Source organism: Myodes glareolus, chromosome X (genome assembly GCF_982192425.1).
Source record: "Myodes glareolus chromosome X, mMyoGla1.1, whole genome shotgun sequence".
Classification (NCBI taxonomy): Eukaryota; Metazoa; Chordata; class Mammalia; order Rodentia; family Cricetidae; genus Myodes; species Myodes glareolus.
Window position 1 is genome coordinate 54,239,262 of NC_142053.1, and position 24,869 is coordinate 54,264,130.

Genomic DNA, 24,869 nt, shown 5'->3' on the forward strand with positions numbered 1-24,869 from the left:
AACTCCTCTTAGATCAATTAATTCTAATGTTTAATAAGTAGGAGAAACTGTTGGATAAAAGCCGAGGAGTAGTACTGGCATTGGCAGGAAATATAGGAGCACAGCACTGGAACAGAGAGCCTGAGCCAAGGTACAGGCTTACAGGAATTGAATAAATGCTAAAAGGGAACACCACGTGACTCAGAACACGGGGGTCTGATGAACTGTTTAACAAATGGTACTGAAACTGTCACTTAAAAAGCATCTGACCTAAGCCCAGATACTTCAGAGGCTGAGCCAGATCACAAGTTCAAGGCCCGCCTATGCTGTTTTGCTAAATTTAAAGCCACCGTTTGGCTTTTAACTTGATAGTTTCAGCAACTTAGTGACACTCTGTTAGAAAATTGAAAGTCAGCAGGGTGAAAGTAAGCAGGGTTATAGTTTAGTGATAGAACACTTCCAGGCTTTTTCTAATGGGGTCCTAATTTCAATCCCCAGCATGACAGAGTAAAAATTAAACATGAATGCACCTTTGGGCCCTGTAATTCACTTCTCACTATTTACCTAAGATAAATGAAGACATGAGCTTAAAAGAATCTATGCACAAAATATCCATAACAAATTTCATCTGTAATAACCCCAAACTGGAAATGGCCTAAGTGGTAACCAGTAGAAAAATCAATAAATTATTATGGTCTATTTACATAACTCAGAAATGATTAAAGAACTAAATGTTAGTAGTGCAACAGTATTCCAGCATTGTTGTATCTATCTCAAAGGCATTATTTTGAGTTCAAGTGCATGCATGCCTGCACATGCATGCACACACACACACACACACACATACACAAACACTGCATGATTCAATTTGTGTGGTATTCTAGAGTACTCAAAACTAACTTTATGACAGATCCCACGATATCCTCTAGTGTTGGGCGTAACAAAATGACTGCACAGAACAGTGAGAATGCTTTTGCTGGGACCACAAATGTTCTCTTCTTTTGATAAACAGATAGGCTATAGGAGTGAATGCCTTTGCCAAAACAATGGTATATTTTAGGATTTTAGTATTTCACTTATATTACATCTTAAAATAAGGTAGTTTAACTTGGCTGTGCATGCATGAGGCCCTAGTCTCAGTCCCCAGTACTACAAATAATTGTGTATTATAATTATGTATATATACATACATACATACATATTATCATCCTTAAAATTTAGTAATTTTACACATGTATACAAGACAAATAAAAATGCATCCATGGAAAGCTTTAAATGATGCAATAGCTACTTAAGATAGCTTATTTTTTTCTATATAAAAGAGCAATATAGTGCTCATAAATATTTTGCGATTATACAATTATGAGGCATAACTCTAAAATGCGCACCTCAGAATCCAATATCCAATTTCACTAGAATCTTTCAATGTGTTTTAGCTTCTCCTATCACCCTCAAAATGCCCGTGTTATTTTGAATTTTGTTTCTAGTCTTTTAAAGATCAGTTCTGCTGCAGAGGCTGGGACAAGAGGGTTGCAAGTTCAACTTAATGAGACCCTGTCTCAAAATGAAATTTAAAGTGTGTGTGTGTGTGTGTGTGTGTGTGTGTGTGTGTTTCATTTCACTTTTTCATGAATTTGGGGGATCAAATTCATGCCGTTAGGTTTATATGGAAAGCACCTTTACCTGCTAAGCCATCTCACTGTCCCTTAAACTTTTAAATTTAAATTTTAACTTTTCTAGAATAGATTTAGTTGAGCATTAATAATAATCCAGGGGCTCACTATAGCCTCTAAGCTAGTTAGGATTTTTAATGTTAAGCTTGAAAATACTTAAGTGAGTGGTATAGCAAGGAGAGTGGACAGCGCCTTTGATAGGGTTTCTGGTAGTAACTACCTGGCATGAAATCCATCCTTGGCTTAACGTACCTTGTGCACAAGAAAATTAAGGACCGCTGGGTGGCGCAGGGATATCTAAAGGTGCTTGCCTTTGGAGGGAAAGTGGGACACTGTGAGAGTCAAGGGCTCAGAGATATGCTTCCCAAACGCCCCGAGAGGCTCCTGTGAAGAAACTGTGTGCAAAGATCCAGAGCCTGCGGGAGTCGGAGTTGTTGCCTGCGGCCGCCGAGATGCGGCAAGCAACTAGGTGGACTCCACGTGTGGTTACTAGGAGGTGGTTCCGGGAGCGCTCTTCCCGGATCATTGCCTTTCTCCATCTGCACACATGCAGGCCAAGCTGGACCACTCGGAGGTGCTGGAGCTGATGGCGCGCGCGGTAAGTAACCGCTCCGCTTACCCGCGAGGGAGCAGGCTACTGGAGCTTGCTAGTGGTCTTGAGTGCTTTTGCTCAGCCAGCCCAAGCAGAGCTGGCCTTGTCAGTCCCGGTATTGTACCTTGGGTCCCGCTGGGCAGGCAGTAGCAATAGGTGCTAGTGGTGCGCGGAACATTGCTTTCGACCTCCTATTTTCGAGCAAGAGCAGAAACGACTACAGACAGACTCCAGGGAACTCTTTGCCGCCTGGTTACACACACGAGATTGAAATGCAACATACCAGACGATCAAACCTCTGCTGCCAAATTCTGGAACCACCTATTCTGGCTCTGCCACTATGTAAGGTCAGCAGCTTTTAGGGTCTTCTGGCAAACAGCCTGGCTGGACTGGCTGAAGTCCCTGGAGTAAGGGACTCCTGTAATCCCATTTGCCCAGCCTCCAAAATTCAATGGACAAACATCTACAACCTGAAGAAAACCTGACAGTTTAACTGAGTCAGGAGCCCTTTGGGGGCTGGGTTTGATGCTTGTGACTCTGGGCAGTTCAACTGTTGGCTTAATCTAATTCCTGGAGGCCCTGATGACCAACATTAGCCTAAGACCTTCAAGAGTGTGCACGCCTTCCCAAATTTTAATCCTCTATGCCTAAAGTTCAGATATGGCTAGGTATAGGATGCCATCACTCCCCCCTCATCTCTTTCCCACCAGTAAATTGACTAGAAAGACAGCCTCTAATGCCTGTCCTAGTCTTTTCTAACGGGTGTGTCTGTCTGTGTTAGGAGTGTAGCAAACCCCATTTAGTTGTATTTAATTAGTATACAAAGTAACGGATTTCTTTATGGGCTTTTCATGCATATTTAGTTTTTGATGATTCTTCCCCCCCCCAATTCCTTGCCCCCTCCTACTGCTCCCTCCGCCATTAGCCTCTCTTCAGCTTTCATCTTACTTGTATTTTGTTACCCTCTTTTTTCTATCCACTCTATAACCTTCCCTTAAGACCTATTTTTCTGCTCTTATGATGTGTTTTCTAGTTTTGTGACAGACAGGCAAACAGAAACACAGAAACACACACACACACACACACACACACACACACACACACACACACACACCCTGAGGTAGTACATTTATGCACCCTACAGCACTGAGGCAGATGGATAAGAGAATCTTGTAGAGCTATTAAAGCATCTCACACTTGAGCAGATAAGATGGCTCAGCAGGTAAGGGTACTTGCTGCCATAGCCGGAGGCTTGAATTCCATCCCTAAAACCCAGAGGTGGAAGGAAGAAAACCCAACTTCCACAGATTGTTCTCTGATCTCCATCATGTGCCCCGACATAAACACAAATACATATAATTACATTTTTTAAATTAATGCTTTCCAGCTTTATCTGTGCCAACGTTCAGTGCCAGGCACTGTACGGTATCTAAAGACAGGTCAGCGAAGTCACACTGATCCTCCACTGGACTAGGTACTAGTGTCCTGACGAGTAGGGTTGCTGAGGTCTTGGTCCTGACCTAAACAGAAGCTTAATTTGTCACTTCATCCAGACGAGCAGAGCAGGCCGTTTTATTCTACAGCATTGCTGAGTTGCCAGAAAGGAGAAAGGCTCTTCATATGACTTGTGTGTCACACACTTGAGTTGGCATTTTCAGCTAATTGCCACCAAACATTCCAACTGCATTAAGTGAAGAATTTCAGATTGAAATTGGAGAAAAAGAAAAGATGGGCATGGTGGCACACCCCTATAACCCAACTTTAAGGATACTGAACCAGGAAGATTTGGCTTTGGAGGCCAGCCTGGGGTATATAATCAGTTTAAGTCAGCAAGAACCATAGCAAGAAAGAGGAAGGGGGAGGAGAGGTGAGGTGATATGTGTAAGATTTGAGAACATGAGTTTAGGATATTCCAAGCATTGTGTTATCCTGCTTTGGATGGACATGATTAATTACATAGTCCTCTTTTTGGTGAGATTTTGTTGTTGTTTTGGTTTGGGATTTCAAGACAGGGTCTCTCTGTGTAGCCCTAGCTGTTCTGGAACTAGCTTTTGTAGGCCAGGCTGACCTCAAACTCACAGAGACCTACCTGCCCCTGCCTCCCAAGAGCTGGGGCTACTGTTCCACCACTGCCCAGCTTTTTGGTAAGCTTTTGCTTGACCTTAGGCCCTTTGTCAAGTGGAGTGGCTTTAGGAGTCACTACCAACCAATCAATTAGCACTCTGCATTGTTTCTAGGTACCATCCATGCCTCACTAGGAGTTAGAAGGAGGCAGAAGTAAAACAGCCGGGGGAGGTAATGTTGTTACTTCTCATGTCCCTCTCATGCTTCCCTCTGAGCTCACAACCTGGGATCCCCAGTCTTTGAAAGGGAAGTGAATAAAACTTCTGGGGCTTAGTTTAAAATTTCTTGCTTGCTTTTACAGAATATCAGGCAAATTTAGAAGTCTGTAATGTTGTTTAATCAGATTTTTAAGTCAGTTGTAGAAAAACAATTTAGATAGACATAAGTGAAAGAAAACACTTTAAGTCCTCTTAATTTTTCATTTAGTGAAAATGACAGCATTTTGTACCAAAACTTTCCAATTTTTGTATAAATATAAAATCTATCACAGATCTTCTTGATGCCAATGTATTGGTTGTGATATATTGTAAGAAATATATATGAAATTTGCATAGTGATTTCAATATACATTTTACACATTTTATATTTGAAATATTAAAATATCAGTTATTTTACAGTGGAGGAAATATGACATATATAAATGTATTTCAGTGATGCAAGAGTGCATAATTGTACATTTCCACAGCTGTGAAATGCAACTGTAGGCAACAGTTGTAGCTAACTGTAGTATATATAATTGATAGCATTTTTATTGCTTTTTAAGTTTGCTAGTCCTTATTTTGATTGTGTGTAGGTGTGTCCACATGTGCATATGTACATGTGAATGCAGGTGCCCGTGGCAGTCAGAAGCACCTGATCCTCCTGAAACTGAAATAGTAGGTATTTGTAAGCTGCACAACATGGATGCTGGGAACTGAACTCAGATTCTCTGCAAAAACAGTATGTGCTCTTAACCACAAAGCCATCTCTCCACCCACGAACATTTATTATTATTATTGTGTGTGTATGTTTGTGTGTGAGCTCAAATGTGCCATAGAGTGTATGTGGAGATCAGAGGACACTTGTTTGGTTCTCTCCTTCCACCTTTATGTGTTTTTTGAGGATCAAGCTCCAGTAATCAGCTTGACAAGGTAAGTACCTTTACCCACTGTAATGGTTTGAATGAGAATAGCTTCCATAGGCTCATATGTTCTTCACTGGTGCAGCTGTATGGGAGGTGTGGCCTTGTTGGAGGAGGAGTGTCACTGGGGGCAGGCTTTAAGGTTACAAAAGCCCAAGCCATTCACAGTTAGCTCTCTCTGCCTCCTGCTTTCCGATGAGGATGTAAGCTCTCAGCTCTTGTTCCAGTCCTATGCCTGCCTGTCATGATGGTCCTGAACTCGTCCTCTGAAACTGTAAGCCCCAATAACCTCTTTCTTTTATAAGTTTCCCTGGTTATGGTGTTTTGTCACAGCGATAGAATAACTAAAACATCTACTAGGTCATTTTGTGGGACCTATTTTTTTTGTTTCTTAAAGGTAAATGAAAGTCGTAAATTAATAATTGCTTTGATATTTTATGTATTTTATATATTGTATTTTATGTGAGAGGTATCTATGAAAATGTATGCCCATACACAAACACATACAGTTCTGTAGAACAATTTAAATTCAGACGTGCTATCTCCAGTATTTCTTTTGACTGACTCTGGTTTGCTTTGAGTATTCAGAAGTTTTTTATGGCTCCATATATATTTTAGATACTGATGTTCTATTTCTGTAAAGAATGTCATGGTGGGGGTTGTTGTATTGAATCTGTATAACGTTTTTGGTAATATAGCCATTTCCACAATATACACCAATGCTAATTCTGCCTATTTTTTCTTCATTGTTTTAAAGCTTTTATTGTAGAGGTCTTTCAGAAATCTTCTTGGTTAGATTATTCTTAGGTCATTTTTTGAGACTAGTTGACATTGAAGCAAGGACTTGTACACAAACTTGACTTCAGAGACCATACTCTTCCATAATACTCACTCTATCATTCATAAAGGGAGATTGGAACCCAGATGCTTGCTCAACATACATGTCCCATACCTTCTGTAACCATTAAAGACTATGTTATACATTTTTACTTGCAATTTTTTAAAACTTTCATTTCAATAAATTACAAAAATGAAAAAACAGTACATATAATTAACATATGTATTTCTCCTAGATTTTCCAAATTTTAACATCTTTCATAACTATAAAAAATTGTTTGATGCAAGCCATCAGCACTAACATAAACTTCTTTGGGAACCTTATGGTTATTTTATTTTATTTACTCAATAATTGGATTGAATAAGTGATGTTTTAAGAGCAATTTTGTCACCAGGCACCAGGTTCAGCTTCTCTTGCTAACTAATTGTGTGACTTTTGGTCATTACTTAATGTTCTTGAAATTTTATCTCCTGTCCTATTAAGTAGAAATATTAAGAACTACTGTAATGAGCCAATATAAAGTTTAAATTAGGTAATATATAGGAGTCACTGACAAATGGTAAGGAATATGTAAATACAAAAAATACTGTTATGAAAGTCACTCTGTAGTTGATAGCATGGAGAAGGAGATTCCTGTTCTACCCACATGAAAAGAACCATTACTATATATTAAAGACCACTTTTATGCCTCTTGATCATTATGTACAATGTAAGAAATGGTAGTACATTCAGGCACGAGTGGAGGCCCCCACAGCAAAGTCCTGATTCTCATAAGCCTGGCTCTGAATATCTGTTTGTTTCTAAGATGTTTCTGACCACACTGCATTTCAGTCTGGGGAAAGGAAGTCATTTCTATTGTGACTAGCTGCGTGGGCTAGATGGCTTCCTCGTGGATAGAGGATCAGTTTTAAGGACACAAATATATCCTTCAGAGCCATTAATTTACAGTCTGTTGCAATTTTCAAAGAGAGTAGAAAAAAAGGGAGGTACATTCAAATTTTGAATTTTTTTGTACAAATTCAAAAATATTTTTTTGCATTTCAGGTTAAAATTTCATGCCCAGCCTTCATTAAGAACTAGAATCAGATCTTAAAATGGAAAAAAATAGTAATAATATGGAACACTTTACAACTTTGGTTTCTTTTTTTTAAAAAAAAATATCTATTTATTAAATATACAGTATTCTGCCTGCATGTATATCTGCAGGCCAGAAGAGGGCACCAGATCTCATTACAGATGGTTGTGAGTCACCATGTGGTTCCTGGGAATTGAACTCAGGACCTCTGGAAGAGCAGCCAGTGCTCTTAATCTCTGAGCCATCTCTCCAGCCCAATGTTGGTTTCTTTATTACACTCATTTGTAAAATTTTTTCCATGCATTGTAAACTGAAAAACAAATCCAGTGAAGATGAAACGTAAAGAAAATATTAATTCTAATCTTGTGCTTATTAGCAAAGGGCCACAAAAGCGTGGGCAAGTTCATCACAATATTGGATATGATTTTGAAAAAAGAGATACTGACTGGGCCCTTCGTGTTTGTGTTAAGTTTGTGTTAGCTTGATTGCTTAATACCATCATGTATGTTGTCTAGTCATGGATATTGCTGCTAGTTAGTGGCTACCTGGTCTTTTGCTCAGTATCCTTAGAAGGGGGATGCCTTTGACTAAGATAATCTTGCTTTGTGTTTCACATTGTGTCTAATTATCCTGTCTGTTTAGCTGTAAAATGTCTTTATCTCTGCAATTGCTTTCACCAGACCTCAGCACATTATCACCACTGTATCATCTTTCACCCCTAGTCAGTAAGGCCTCTGTATCTTAACACCATACAGGACCTGAAGGATCAAGAGGCAGTGGCTCACTACTGATTTCATTTGACTAACTGTACTTTTAGACTTCTAACAGGTTGCAAGAATAGAAGAACCACAGACTAAGTTCCACCTTGTTTGGCTTAGCTTGATATTAATTCTGAAATGGATTTAAATAGTCTTCAGTATTTCTTGTATGTATTTTATTTTTGCAGTGCTGGGGACTGAACCTAAGTCATCACACATTCTCCTCAGGTGTTCTGGCATTTAACTATTTTGCCAGCCCTCTTTTCACGTTTTATTTTGAGATCGGGTCTCTTTGAGGTGACCCACCTGACCTTCAACACACTCTGAGCTCACATAGACCTTGATTTTCTGATCTTCATGCCTTAGCTTCCTAAGTAATAGGGATTACAAACTATTGCATTAAGCCTTAGCACATGTCCTTTTAAATTTTAATACACAGTTAGATAGGTAGTTGGAGCTAGGACCTAACTTATAAACAACTAAAATTTATTTTCTCTTAGAAGCCACAATGAACCAAAAGTTGTCTCCCAGCAAATATCAACTAACCAAATAATCTAATGTGCTGATACAGCCCATCTTTTATTTCATTCATTAATCTCCATTAAACATATATCTCTGTATTAAAGATAGATCTGGTTCACTTGGACTTAAAGTTAGGAGCTCTCAAATTAAAAGTTACATAATATGGAATAATTTTTTGATAATTAAATATATGTTTCTGAAAGCCTTGTACCATTGTGAATCAGACATTATTCTTATGTGTCATTTGGAATTGTTCATCCTGTCATTTCTCCTTTCATTAATTAAAGATAATCAATTGCTAAATGAGTAAGGGTAACATAAAAGGTACGTATTATCATGACTAAACCATTCATTCCTTTATTGGAAGTCTGTTTAAGCTGATTCCAGAATAACTGAATGAATGGCATAGATTCCTGCTAAAATAAGCAAATATTACATTAATCATGAAGACTATCTGTTCCAACTCATGGGGGGGGGGCATAGTAGCAAATTATTGTCTTTGGGACTACTCCCTGAAATCTGTGAGAGTCATTTAATTCTAGAAGCTTGAATTTCTCTTTTTTCCTACCTTTCTACAGAATTGAGCTCTAGGCCTTAGGCAAGACTCAAGAGGGAAAGCAGGGGAAAGCAACTGGAAACGCTGTACTCATCTGACCACACATGTGAACTATCAGGAAAGATACCAAAGGACAGACCTCCTTGAGGTAAAAGGCAAATTAAAGGTATGTGTATTTTTCTGCCTGGATTTTTGTAGCCCATCTTTTCCAGGATTAAGAAGAACACTGATTTTGCAATTAATAGTAGTAGTTCATTTCTAAAATAAATGTCTCTTGCTTCTTGGGATTATACTGTATAATAGTAGACAGAGCACAGGGTTATTGGTATGTAGTAGAGAACTAACATTTTTGTCTCATTCCATTATAGATTAAAATAATATTGTTTTGTGATGAAAACTGGGCATGTGGACTTCTTTTATTATTCTATGTCTGACATGGACAGAACAGGCTGGGACAGAGCACAGGATGGGTGGGTCTGGTTGGCTTAATATGGTTTGGGTGGGATGAAGTCAGGTGGACACAGTGGGCTTTGCTGGCACACAAGATGTGCATCCTGGTCAAAGCCTGGAGGTTGGGGTCAGCTGAGGCAGAGCTGACCAGAGTAGGCCTGGCACTGGGTGTGGGACACAGGCACTAGGTTGGGGATCAGGGAGGGTGCCTGGATGGGAGAATCAGGTGGACTCACCAGGTTGAGCCCTAGTGCAATATGAGCAGGTCCTGGTTTGGCAGAGAGACTGGATGTGACATCATGGGAATGAAGTGTCAGGTGGTATTAGGGTCCCCTATGCTGGTCTGTATTGGGGCTAAGGCATTCTTTGAAGTTTTTTGTCAGGTTTGCCACAACAACGATAAAGGTTTTTACAATGAAATCTTAACACGTATGCACCTGCATATACATAGCATGTACACTTCTGAAAGTAGCCATAAAAAACTGGTTCTAGTTGTTTCCTGTAGTGACCAGAAGAGGGCATCACATCTTCTGGAACTGGAGATACAAATGGCTGTGAGGTGTCATATGGATGCTGGGAATCAAGCCCAGGTCCTCAAGACCAGCCAGTAGTCTTAATTGCTGAGCCATCTTTCCAGTTCCTAGTTTTAAATCTTTGAGAAATCTCTGACCTGATTTCAATAATATATTAATGTTTCTCCCATCAGTGAGAATAAGGATTCCTCTTTCCCCATATTTTCTGCATTTATTGTTAGTTTCTTTGATAATTGTCATTCTGACTCAGTTGAGGTGGTAAATATCCTACCATAGAGCTATTGCTGCATGCACATTTATTGCTATTCTACATACCATAGTAAGGAAATGGAGCCAACCTAGATGTTCATTAATAAATGAATGAGTAATGAAAATGTGGCACATTTGCAAATTGGAACATTATTCAGCTGTAAAAGGAAAAGGAAATCATGAAAAATTCAGGAAAGAGCATGAACTTAGAAAGTATATTAAGTGAGATACCCAAATGCAGAGAGAAAAACTGCATGCTCTCCTTCTTATGTGGATCCCAGATTATAGTGTGTGTGAGGGGGGTAGGTGTATACAGAGCATAACATAACATTTAGAAAGAAGACCAATACAGGATAATATTAGGTAATGAGGAAGGATGGAATGTAGACAATGGACATATGCGTTAAGAACGAGGATATAAAGCTATTTTTTCTAGCTTCAAACCTGTCATAGATTTTTTTCTTCTTTTCTGTGGAGGCTGTATATCCAAAATGTGGTAGTTGAAAAGTAGAACCCTAAGGGAAAGTCTATGGCTTCAGAATGGCCTTTGTAACTGTACAGAAGTTCACTGAGATGTACAGAGCTTGAGACTATGCACATGTTTATTTGAGTGGCTACTTTAACTGAGCTGTGTAATGTTTTATTTGTGAGTTCATTACAATAAAGTGATTTTAGTTAATAAAAAATCATTTTAAGATTTCAAAACCTTGCCAGTCAGTGGTAGCACACACCTTTAATCCCAGCACTCAAGAAGCAGAGGCAGACAGATCTCTGTGAGTTCAAGGCCAACCTGGTCTAAGAGTGAGACCCAGGACAGCCAGTGCTACACATCACAGTGAAACCCTGTCTCGAAAAACCAAAAAAAAAAAAAAGATTTCAAAATCACTGGAGATTAGTAATCATAAAGAAGAGCAATTTATGAAACCTAATACTTGAATAACAAAAAAATGGTATATTAAAAATAAAGATAAGCAAATGTGTAGAATATATCTGGGGTAACAACCACAATGTTCTGCATTATCCACTGATAGATACAGAAGCCTCTTGTGGCAAGTCGGCTTAGTACAGATTCAGTGAGGAAAGCAGAAATGCCTTCCAAACTAATTTGACTATAAAGTTAGCAGAAGGCTAAATAGAACTGTAAGGAATAAAGTTACAGTTTTCTTCTTTAAACTCTGTTCTGGCTTGGATGCAAAATATCCCCCAGAGTGCCCATGTATTTGAACAATTGATTCTCTGCTGGTAGTACTCTATGTGGAGGTTGTGGAATCTTTAGGAGTTGAGAGTTAGCTGGAGTAGGTACATTACTGGGGGCATTGATTGAGGATTATAACCCAACCTTGCTTCCAGTCCCATATTTGCTTCTCAGAACTATACAACCAACAGATGTTATATGCTCTTGCCATCTTGGGTACATCCCAAGGCACTGTGCATTCCCTGCTATGATGGGCTATATACCTTCAAAGCTTCTTAGCTCAATTAAATCCTTTCTTCCTTAAGTTGCTTCTGTCAACTATTCTGCTACAGTGAGGATAAAAGTCAATAATGTAGAAAATTTGTCCCACGGGTGGGGTCACTGCTATGATAAACCCGGCCATGTGATTCACAGCCTTCAGAACTTGTCTGTGAGAAGAATGTGGACGAGTTCGGAGCTATGGACTAGAGAAACCCCCATCAGCAGAACTTAAGGGGCAATTCTGGTGGAAGTTCAGAAAACCAAACTCCAGATATAATGGTGGAAGTGAAGGCCTGACACCTGAGGTTTCAGAAGGGAATAAGGACTTTATTAGTCATGGGCTTAATGTCACTCATGTTACAATCTGGCAAAGGATCTAGGTGTATTATCTTCATGTCCTGAAAATTTGAGTGAGGTTAAATTCAAAGATACTACACCAATTTATTTGGAGGAGGAAATTCTAAGACTGCATAACATTATGTTTATGGCATAGTCACTTTTTATTCTTTTAGCCAGGTTTACAATGAGAATGGAGAGAAAACATCTGAGTAGAAGGATATAAAAATGCACCATTTGGTAAGAAAAGGCATATGAATGTATTTAATATAGTAGACATGTCATGTGTAAACAGTGATATAATTATTAAACAGCTTGGTATCACTAAAAAGCAACCTCAAATTTTGCATTGGAGCTGTGAGGGTGGTGCCTTAAGGGTAAGCCCCTAACCACCCAAAGTTCCAAGGCATAATGCAAACTCATTTTGAAAACCTTGATTTAAAACTAGAATGCTGGAACTGGAGAGATATTTTAGTAGCTAAGATTACATACTGTTCTTACAAAAGACCCAAGTTCAGTTCCCAAAACTTAGGCTGGGTGTATCACACCTGCCTATAACCCCAGTTCCAGTTCCAACGCCCTGGACTGAGCTCCATGGGCATCCACATGCACATGTCTACACCCATGCCTCCCCACACACAAATTAAAAATAAGCTAGAATGTTTGAAAAGAGAAGACCCCACAGTACCTTGCTCAAACAGCAATTGTGTTCCCTAGTTTGCCCACCCAAGTCCTTGGAGGTTACTAGAGCCAATGGGCATCCAGGGCCAGGCTACATTTCAAGTTGGGAGCAAAATTTGTATCACCCATGTGGTGCTAGTTTAACAAGCATACAAAATTCAATAGTTATGTGATTATGAGGGATTGACCCAAAATTTCACAGGGAAAATCCTACAAGGCTAGGCAATGTTTAACAGAGTCATATACTCTGAAGAGAGACCTTGATAGGCTGGTGTATGCAGCTGTCAAAGTGAGTCCTAAGAGTGCAATGAAGACACTATAATAAAGGAGATGCCAGAAATGTCGAACATCTGCTGAGGAAAGTTAAAAATACTGAGTAGAGTCGCCCCAAGAGAGAGATCATCTATGTTGCAGGAGGTAAGGCTGGAGAGCCAAGGATACAGAAGCCTATCAGAACCTACATTACGTCATCATGAGCTCTAATGCTGGACATGGAGCTGCAGAGATTGATTGTCCTGGGAGTTCTGGTCCTGTTTATCTCTGGTCTTTTTTCATTCCTTGCTTTTGAAAGCGGAATGCTTATTCTGTGTATATTGGAAGTATGTCGCTTGGATCTTTTACTTTCATTAAATTATTTTTATTTTATGTGTATAGGCATTTACCTGCATGTAAATGCACCAGGTTCATGCACTGCCACAGAGGCAAGAAGAGGGTGTTATATCCACTGCAAATGGAGTTACAGATGGTTGTGAGCTGCCATATAGGTGCCAGGAACTGAACCTAGTCCTCTGCAAAATGAGAAAGTGCTCTTAAACACTGAGCCATCTCTCCAGCTCCTGGATTTTTTTTTCTTAAAAGAGGGCTTACAGCTAAGAGATTGTTTAAAACTTTGGACTTTAAAGATTTGAGTCTCCTTGTACTGGTGTTGAGAATATTAAGACTGCAAGTATTTTAAAGTTGGACTGAATGTATTTGCAATCATGAGATAATCATGAGCCTATAGAGGAATACTACAGTTTGAATATAAGGCTCATGTGTTGAACACTTGGTTCCCAGCTGGTGGTGCTGTTTGGGGAGGTTTCAAAACTCTGAGAAGGCGGAGCTGAGCCGAGGAAGTCCGTCACTGGAGGGAGGTCTTGAGGGTTGTAGCCTGGACCTGCTTCCAGTTTCATCTCTGCTTCCTGGACTGAGCTATGCATCCACAAGCTGCAATGTACTCTCGCTGGCCTGGATTGAGACCCCGCTGGCCTGGATTGAGACCCCGCTGGCCTGAATGGAGACCTCGTTGGCCTGGATGGAGACTCCGCGGCCCCGAATGGACTCCCCGCTGCCATGGATGGAGCCCCCGCTGCCCTGCCTTCCCTCCCACGATCAACTGTATCTCCTCAAACTGTAAGCCAGACTAAAACTTTTCCTCCCTTGAGTGTTTCTATCAGGTATTCTCCCACAGTTAAAAGAAAATTAATATGAATGCTAACTAATTTCTAATGTTTGATCACCAACATTTATGACTTAGAAGCTTGATCTGATTCTCTAGCATTGGCAGAAAGTAAAAAGCTTTTGAACATTTTGTCCCCATTGTACTGGTAGATAGCTTAAGAACAATGCCAATTCTGCTAGTAATCCATAGCTGAGACCAGACAGGGAGATAATGTCTTCTGAGACTTTCCAGCTCTATGGGTGATTTTGCAGATGCATTTCACACAGCTTCCATAACTTTGCTTTGAGTCTTAAAATCCTGTGGTTGGTGATAACAGAACTACTGTAATGCTTCTATTTATAAAAGACAAACAGTTTCCCCGTCCAAGAGCCTTTCTTTGTGAAGTCTAATTAACCAAGATCTCCAAATCTAACATTTAGATTGTAAATGGCTCTTTATAAGGGTGTGGACTTATGAAATGCAAATTTTCATGAAGTCTTCCTTAAGAGCTTAACCAAAGTATCATCTCAAATTGTCATCATTGCTTGAAAATAAGCTGGGAAGTTCCATTATTCCTTTCGGTGAATCTTACGGTCTAAAACAACTACTTCAATTTGCAGATGAATTTAGGATGAGCTGAAATGAAAAAACGAAACATTAAATTTGTGCTGAAAGACATGCTTTGTACTAGTAAAAACTGCTGCATAACCTGTGCCAAATGTCCTACTTCATATTAGATAAAAATTATAGGAGGCCATTGTTTGAGATTCTAAGCCCCTGCAGAAAGTCCCAACAGAGCATAATAAATATCGAAATATTGTTACTCATAGTGAAGCAAGCTATCTGACCTTCCAAAACTGAGAGATAATAATGCAATTTCTCAAACAAGCCAGTTACAGTAGGCAGGAAAACCAAGTCCTCCCTGTTCCCAATATTTATCCCCAAAAGTAACCTGAAGTAACCTAATCAATCAGTGCACTTTCTTCTGCTCTCTCTCTATATCTTCCGCCAAAGGAACCTTGAAACAACTAATCCAGTTTGTTATTTGTGTATGCTTTCTTAAGCTTCTCTTTGTTTATAAATCTTCTACTCACTTCATTGAAGCATTTTTTCATGCTTCATGAAATGAAGTGCTCCCTGAATTAAGCACCACAAAGCCACTTAAAGATCTTTAAGATAAACTTGTATTCTGTCTTTTGACAGCAGTCTCGTTCAGATTGCCTGTGTGCACATAACTTTAGTATGCTTATTAAATAACCAAACGTAATTATTTTCTATGCTTTATAGAGAGTAGCCTGTGTTGGTAGCATTTTTATTTCCTAAGTACACAGATATTAAACATGGCAGCAAATGTTAGAAGTCAAAAGTCCAGGCAATGTATGTAATACCAGCTTATTTAGACTTGAAAGCAGCTAGATACCTAAATTCACACACAATCAAACAAATCAAACCCCAAGGAAAACACCCAACTAGAAACCATGCCTGCAGGCCAAAGACATAGAATTGTAAGGTATATGAAATGGAGCAAACCTGGCACCAAGCACAGATAGCTATGTCAAGGACATTCGGGGAGAATAAACATTGAAAGACAAAGAAAAGAGGGTAACAAGATATTCAAGAATAGCCAGCATTTCTTCCAGGGCCAAAGTGGATGAGGTAAAACAAAAAGCAAGTACATTGTATTCCATATTAAGAGAACAGTATGTACAAAGTTGTGCTAGCCAGAGAATTTGTGAATATTCTGTGACCAATCATAGGGCTGGCCAAGAGCACTAGAAAGAAAATAAGGGAAAGTGGTAATTTCTGTCTACAATGTGACAGTATTTCTAGTGTATTCAAACTAATTCCAACTCTCTGTTTATTTTTTGGTAACTTTAGAATGAGTGATTTCACCAGCCAACATCTGCCACACATCTGAAGAGAACTCTAGCTTACTTAATTCTACTTTAAAAAAAAAACTGACATAAGCAGGCATCTGATGAAAATATGCTAACTGTATGCAGTGAAAAAAATGATGTAGCTATTTTAAAAGGATAAATTTGCATTTCACGTGTGTACACAGAAAAATAGTCATTTTATGCAATTTTAAAAATTTAACTAGTACATTCAGGTAAGCCTATAACATATCTGTATATGGCCTGTGTGTGTGCTCTTATGATTTTCTGTCTTATACTAATTATCAAATATTTGCAATGTCTTGTTTCTATATATGCTTAAAATGTTCGCTGAAGATCTATCTGTGATATCTCTCACTCCTGCGTGTTCTATAAATCCTCTAAATAAAAAACAGCAATAACATTAAAAAGAAAAACAATAGCTAATCCGCGTTGACCATTTCCTCCAAGGTGTAAGCAAATGATTCTCAAATCCCACAGTGTATTAGAAATGTCCAGGTAGTTTAACAGCTATAGAAATTTTCTTTTAATTGAGAGTGGTAGGTAGGTATAGACAAAAATATCTTACAAATATTTTTGGTGAGTCTAATATGCACCCAGAATTGAGAATCCACCAAGAATACAGATGAGAAAACCAGACTACTTGAACCTGAATCTTGACTCTGTCATTTATTCCTCATATAGGCAAATACTTAGACTCTCTGTGCTTCAATTTTCTCACCTGATAGAAAGCTGTGAATGTTAGTAGCAACAATCACTAACAGTTTTGTGAGATTAACCCTATATACCCCATGAACACAAACAAGGTGCTATAAAGTTTCTTCTGTCCTCTGGTAAGTATTGTCATCCTGAATCTAGTAGCAGCTCCTCATTCAGCATCTGCAATAGAGTGCTGCCAAATTAATATCCTATTTAATAATATATTAGTTACAAAAATAATTTTTGAAGCATCTTCCTTATCTCAAAAATGCAACACTTGAACATATGGGATCTGCTCCCTAAAAACAAGAACTTTCAGCTAACTGAACGTAAATCATCATTCTGGAGAATGACAAACTTATTCGATGAAACTGTTTTGGTGCCATATAGAATAGCATCTTGGAACAGGAGGTTCTAGATTTTTCAGTGAGCCTCATTAGTTCCACTATCTGTCCTCAATCCATAATTTGTGAAAGGTTACATGATGTATGGTAGAACAGGAAGATATAATTAATGGGAAGATAGTGTTACATTTAGGTGTTGTATAGCTAGACTCATAAGTGGGAAGTAGCCCTCTGATAGCAGGGAAAAATTATAACAAAAGGTTAAGAAACAAATAAAGCAAGTTCAAAAGAAATATAACAAGCAAAAACATGTTTTTATATAATATACAGAAACAACTTTCTTTTGGAACTTATTTCTTCATCTACAAAATAGAAAATAAAATGTATACAGGCAAAATACTAAAAGAAATATAAAAATATACATATATTAAGGGGTATTGTTCCTGGCACTTAAGTTCTCAAATTCTCAGCACATGTTCTTTGCATATAATTATTCCTCCCAGAACAATGAAGAATATAAGAGATTGGGAAAATTTAATTCATTTTGTCTAGCCCAATGCCCTCTCTCTTGTGCTACAATATGAATAAACACTATAGATTCTCTGCTTCTGCTTAAAATGGTAGTCTAGGAATTTGATTGGTCAGCTCTGGTGGTAAGTGATTGACATATTGGCATTTTTGAACGACAATTTAGGTAATCTCTAAAGATACTGAGGCTTTTTCTATAGCTTTCCTCTGTGAACCCTCGCCAGAATTGTTGTTAATGCTGTGTTCTGTTCACAGAAAAGCAGTTTTTTTTCTTTTTGTCTGTTTGGTGTTGTATTGTGTTTTGTTTTGTTTTGCTGTTTTGACAGGGGTCTCACTATTTGCTCTAGATGTCCTGAAACTCACTCTGTAGACCAGGCTGGCCTCAAGCTCACAGAGATCTGCCTGCCTCTTTCTCCTGAGTGCTGGGATTAAGGGCATGTACCACCATGCCAGCTGCAAAGTAGGGTTTTAGGGGAGTTTTGTTTGTTTGTTTCTTAACCACATGATGCTGCTTTAAATGATTTCATCTTATACCCATGACCCAGTTTACAAATCACTTTCACATTTTAAGGCATTTATTCTGTGTATAAATTTGTCTTAATCTGTTTGAGCCAATACCGTGGATTAAATATTAATAAATAATGAAATGTAATGCCCATGGCCCTAGGAATTCTGAGATGGAGGTGACAGTAGATTTGGTGCTTAATGAAGGCTCAACCATCACAGAATCCACCTTCCAGCTGTTCTTTCACATTGCAGAAGGGCAAAGGGGGCAAAAACTGCTCTATCAAGCCTCTTTTATAAGGATGCTAATGTCATCTATCTATTTGCAAGAAGTCATTTTTAGTTCATGAATTTGGAGGGACACAAACACTCAGACCAAAACCAATGGTGAAGAATTTGTGAATGTAATTTTTCTCATCATGCTGCCTTTTTATCTTGGCAATATACACCCCTTTATTCCACTATCTTCTTATAACATATAAACAAGCAAGTAATATTACCTTAGAATTGTTTCATTGCCACAATTAAATTTCCACTGCTATTTGTAAGGATTGAATAAAGTATGGTGATTGTGCTATGGGAAGTCCAGGGGATGCTGGCTGACTCTATGCCAAGTTCTAAGTTTATTCCTTTAAAAACTTACTGCAGTTATTCTCTACAACAAGATACTAGGGTCATGAAAGCTTAACATTTCTATTCACTAGATGGCAGTCTTGGGTAATATAGTAACTATATAGAAAGATTTACATTGTAAGCCATGTCCTTATGATATTATAGTCCATCTTACTGCCTTTAGGATTGCTCAACATTAGGTACTGACTATGTATAAGCTATCTATAGTGTGCATTTGAATGTCTAATATGTAGGACTATTAATAAATAAAGAGGGTAGTGCATGCCTGTAAAATTTGCTGAAGGAGGGGGAGGCAGGAGGACCACAAGTTTCAGGCCAGCCAGAGCTACACATTTGAACTGGGGACAGTGGTGTACACCTTTAATCCCAGTACTCAGGAGACAGAGGTAGGTGGCTCTCTGTGAGTTCGAGGTCAACCTGGACTACACAGATATCTCAAGGATAGCCACGGCTACATGGAAGAACCCTGTCTCATAAACTAACAAACAAAGAAAAAAATGTGAAGAGATATGTAAAGTGTTTTTAAATCATGTAGATTCTGGAAAATAAAAATGTGATTTGATTTGGTGTTAAAGAAACAGCTGTATAGAAAGGCTGAGATTATCAGTTTATTAGTTGAGCTTTTGTGACCCTAGTATCTTTTGAAATTGGCACACTGGTTGTCTTCTGATGAATGTCTTAAACAATTATAGCTGCACTTATCAGGTATCTTAGGTGTGGGAGTCTATTTGGAAATTTATCTAGTTTACATTTTAAATTCTAGCACTGTGAGGAAGGACAAAAATACAACTCATTACTTCATTGTTATTTGAGTGTAGAAAAGGAGCTCCTGGTTGTGAATATATGGATATATACACATATATGTGTATATAATAGAGAAGTTAGTGCTCTTAAGTAATAGAAATATGTTGGTTTGATGGAGACTTGGGTTAACTCTCATTGAGTCAACTCTCATATGCTAATTTGGATTCCATCTTGTAGTGAAGTAATAACTGTTAATTTTAATTCAGGGTACATTAGCTACTTTAATAAGCATCTCATTGTTGGAAGAGGAGCCGCTTGTTGATTCCCAGTCATCCGGCTAGTTTAGCCCCTAAATAATCAGACGCCAAATGTTTGCTTGTTCATCCTGGCCACCCAGAACCGAAATAATCACACAGAAACTGTATTAATGAAATCACTGCTTGGCCCATTAACTCTAGCTTCTTATTGGCTAACTCTTACATCTTAATTTAACCCATTTCTATTAATCTGTAAATCACTACCAGGTCGTGGCCTACCAGGAAAGTTCCAGCATGTCTATCTCCTGCAGCAGCAGCTCCATGGTGTCTCACTGACTCCGCTTTTTTCCTCCAAGCATTTAGTTCCATCTTTCCCACCTACCTAAGTTCTGCCCTATCAACAGACCAAGGCAGTTTCTTTATTCATTAATGATAATCATAGCACACAGAGGGGACTCCCACATCATCTCCCCTTTTCTGTTTAAAATAAAAAAGGTTTTAACTTTAACATAGTAAAATTACATATAACAAAACAAGTATCAAACAAGAATTACAGTTACAATATTCATATCTACTTTAGCTTTTATCATAACTAAGAAAAACTGTAAGTATCTATCTATTCTTCAACTCCATCAAAGACTCCAGAGGGATATACTATTGCCTAAGTAAACAGGAAGTGCATTGCAATCAACTTCCAAAACTCTAGAAATGACAGAGACATCTTGCTGCCTGGACAGTCACCCAAAGTTCTTTTGTACCATTGGGGCATCCATCTTCAGCCTACAGGCCCATAGTATCTGGCAGACTTTTCCATGAAGCAGGAAATTTCAAAGACAGTTCAGTCACTTTCTGCTGTATCCTGCAAAATGTCTTAAAGACTTTTTTATGAAGCAGGAACCCAGAAAAATCATCTCAACTTTAGGCAAATTCAGCAGCCATTTTTTTCTGCAGGTCCTGCATGTCCAGTGAAGCAGTCCAGGCAAGAGCAGTTTCTTGCCCAAATGGCTAGCCAACTCCATAAGGAGCCTCTTCACTGCCCATCATCCTTTTGAAGTAGCTTGGTGCTGCCAGGAGCAGATGTGTCTCATTGTCATGAAAAGTCTTAAGTTCTTAAACATTTTAAATGCCACATTCTGTAGTCTTTTAAAGGTTTAAAGAATGCCTATCCAACTGAAATATATCTCTATACATTTAGAAATATCTAACTAGAATGACTACAAGCTTGACTATTATATACTTGATTATCTATTAACCTGTATTTCTTAATTATACATTATATTTTTAATGAGCTGGACAAACATAATACCTTAATCAAGATCGGAAATACATATACACAGTATAACAAAATTGACCTTAAATTTGTATCAATAAAGCAAGACGCATACAAATGCAAATCTCTATATCATATCCTCCTTTAAATGTAAACAAACATTTATAAATAATATTTGGAAATATGGCTGTAGTTCTGTCCATACTACTTCCTGCTGTTTGGCAACACTGTTAATCAGGTCTTTCATGTTGTATCCTGTGTGCTAGGTTCATCTCAGTCAGCAGTTGGTCAAAGTATTTTCTTTGTGGGGGTGTTCACAGCAACCTTTTAGGGAATCTTGTTCTATGAAACCATATTGGTCTGGAAGCAATCTACAGATTCTCATCTTCTGTGAAAACAAAAGAAGAACCTCTTTTCCAAAGCACCATATCCTTAGACTCAAATTTTGGAATTAAGATACCTTTATGTTGACTTAACTTAGCAGTACATACAATGAAATGTCTCTTTGTACTTAGCTCCTTCACAGTCAACAAATTCAAAGAAAACACAATAATATATATAATCCAGACTCTCTGAATTCTTCATTTTTGTGGCTTATTTTTCTTTATTCCTTTTAATCTATGACTGTCTGTACTCTGTCTCTTTAAAGACTTTTTTAAAAAGAATTATTTACTTCTTTTTTAACTCTCTATACTCTTTTTCTTCTCTCTCTCAAGCCTATGAACATTTATCCAACAGTATGACTCAACTGGATTTTTCTTTATGGTATATCTTTAATTCTTTATTGTCCAGGAGCGCTTTTTAAAATGCTAAGTGCTTCTTAAAACTTAAGCTGAGCCATTATTATGATATATAAGGTACTGCCTTCTCACTCTGCACAGTCCAGCATGGTGGAGCTGCTTGCTGCCTCTGAGAGACATGCATAGTGCCCCAACTCTAGGTACACAGCCGCTCAATGCCACCACGAAGCAAACAGCTGTAGTCTGCTCACAAACCTGACTCAAATGCTCCATCTCCAGAAAAAGCCAGAATTTGCGCTGGCAGCATAGCCCAGAAAGCCGGCATTTTTAAATGGCCATGGCTTTTTTCCTGTTATGGCTGAATCAGGAAAATCTCTCTTAAAGGAGCTGTGGCAAGCTCCCAGCAAACAGCAAAAAGCTGTGTTAAACTCTGTATTTTTTGTCTAGAATTCCTTTTCAAGCTCTCTCAGGTTTTACATGGATTTAGTTGACCACCAATTTGTTGTGGGCACCAATTTGTTGCAAGGAGCTGCTTGTTCATCCCTGCTGCCCAGAACTGAAATAATCACACAGAAACTGTATTAATTAAAACACTGCTTGGCCCATTAGCTCTAACTTCTTATCTCATAAAGGTGGAACCAGTATCACAGCTACTAAAGACCTCAACTCTTGCTAGTAATTAACACCAGATACTTCTTTGTAAAAGGAGCGGTGGACTGTGTCCCGCCACCTGACTCCTAGCTAGCTTTATCCAAAATAATTACATGGAAACTGTATTCATTTAAACACTGCTTGGCCCATTATCTGTATCCTCTTATTGGCTAACTCTTACATATTTCTAATAATCTGTGTAGCACCACGAGGTGGTGGCTTACCAGGAGGATTCTAACCTGCGGCTGTCTCGGAGAGGAGAGTCATAGTGACTGCCTCATTGCCTTCTTCCTCCCAGCATTCTGTTATGTCTACTCCACCTATCTAAGCTGCTGTCCTATCAAAAGCCAAGGCAGTTTATTTATTAACCAATAAAAGTAACACATAGACAGTTAACCCTCCTCCATCACTTCTTGATGTCAATGTACTTTAGTATCATGAAACAGAGGATGTTTAGTTAAGGCAATTCACCTACACCCCACATTACCGTCTGTGAAGTTATGGGTATTTGAGAAACAAAGTAGGTGAAAACTTGGAGCTATATGAGGGAAAGGAGATAGATTATTACAATTTAAACCAATTTATAAAAATTGTTAAAGTTCTTCAGTTGGGCCTATCAGAATGGTGTCTTGAATTCCCTCTAGTGATCTCTCTAGCAGTCAAAATATTTGTTCTTTGCTAAATCTCACCTCACCTTTCAGAGAAATTCTCTAGGTACAAGTGCAGGTATGCATAGTAAGGGAGAGAGAGCAGCATGTCACATTTTCAAATTTCAGTAGTTATAGGATTAATTACTCACTAGAGTTAGTTAAGAAAAAACAATATATTTTAACATTTTTCCTTGTGTTGTCAAACTCCTCAGCTTATTGCTATTTAGTAGAAATTTTCCTGTTGTGCTCCAAAAGTAAAAGATGATGGTACAAAAGAACATAACATGGTGCTAGAATTGCTAGACAAATAAATGTAATGAGGAAATTCGTGCTGTTTTGCTGAGCTATGACCTCCATAGTGACTCTTTCTGGCCATTTGCTTTGTGCACTTGAATTTTTATTTTTCATACTTTAGAAGTATTATTAACTGGGTGGTGTCAACTGAATGCATTATTCTTTCTTCCCACTGCTTACTATCTCTTTTGTTGTAGAAGCTTTCTAGTGAGCATTAGTACACAATATAAAATTTTTCACTGTTTACTGACTCCCTATTTGTATGGTTCCATGCCTTCTCCCCTATACCACCTTTTACCTGATATTTCAGTCATTCTCTCTGTAGTAATCAGATCATTTTGATAAGTCATTTCCACTATATAAGTTTGCAAACATTTTTACCTTTGCTTGGAAACAAAGGAAATGGCCAGATGCTCTGCCCTTCACTGTGTGCCCTCATGCCATCCATAAATCAGGTTTGGTCATTTTCCTTCTCTATTCACCAAGGCCAGTGCAAGTATTGATAATGTAGAAATCTGGAACTCCCTGCTTCAGCAGTGTCCTTATACATTCTAGAAATGCATACACAAATTTTTGAAAAACCATTTTCATCATATAATGAGTTATCATTGGGCCCATTCAAACAGATAATATTGTGGATTTAAAAGTATTTCATTTATTGTGGGAAATTTCTGCTCTATACTAATTCTTTGCTAAAGGATTAAATGGTCTGTCTCTCCCAAGGCCCAATAATATGCGAGACCCCTTTTTAACTTGTGTCTAATTTTTTACTGCAGATAGCATGCCCCTGTTCCAGACCATCAAATATTATGCTGCAAATTTCCTGTGATAGTTATCACAAATTGCATGTGCAGTCTATTCCCTCTGCATATATTCAAATATCATTAAGGCCCTTAGATCAGAGGTTCTCAACCTGGGGGTCACACATCAGATATTCTGCAATTCAGATGTTTACATTACAATTCGTAAAAATAGCAAAATTAAAGTTATGAAGAAACAATGAAATAAGTTTATGGTTAGGGTCACAACATGAGGACCTGTCTTAAAGTGTCCCAGCATTAGGAAGGTTGAGAATCACTGTATTAGATCATATGGCCCAAATTGCAGAGTTACTTTCATCCCAACAAATTTTCCTGATTTTGGTCCTACTCAAAGTTGGTATATTCGCATGTCATTCACTCAGTAAATGTGTCAGAACAACAGCTCCAACAACTTAAGAGTATTTTTACCTTCACAAATGTGGAGTGGTCTAGGTGTTGTGTTTTCTACTTACTGATGGCTAACACAAAAACACTGTA

The 24,869-nt window shown here is 38.3% G+C and overlaps 1 protein-coding gene across 3 annotated transcripts in view; it reads left to right on the forward strand.

Moving 5' to 3' along the window:
- Positions 1 to 1,994: 1,994 nt before the first annotated feature.
- The window catches only part of Zmat1 (zinc finger matrin-type 1), a 67,525-nt gene continuing 44,650 nt past the window's right edge, over positions 1,995 to 24,869 (forward strand). Inside the window, exons 1-3 of one of the 3 annotated variants that reach the window (XM_085684988.2) lie at positions 1,995 to 2,250; positions 9,260 to 9,403; positions 13,597 to 14,334. In XM_085684988.2, the coding sequence (XP_085541114.2) occupies positions 14,136 to 14,334 (199 nt within the window). In that variant the 5' untranslated portion in view covers positions 1,995 to 2,250; positions 9,260 to 9,403; positions 13,597 to 14,135. Of the gene's footprint in view, positions 2,251 to 5,672; positions 5,763 to 9,259; positions 9,404 to 13,596; positions 14,335 to 24,869 lie in introns of those variants that run through there. The other 2 variants (XM_085684990.2, XM_085684989.2) reach the window with 2 other exon arrangements.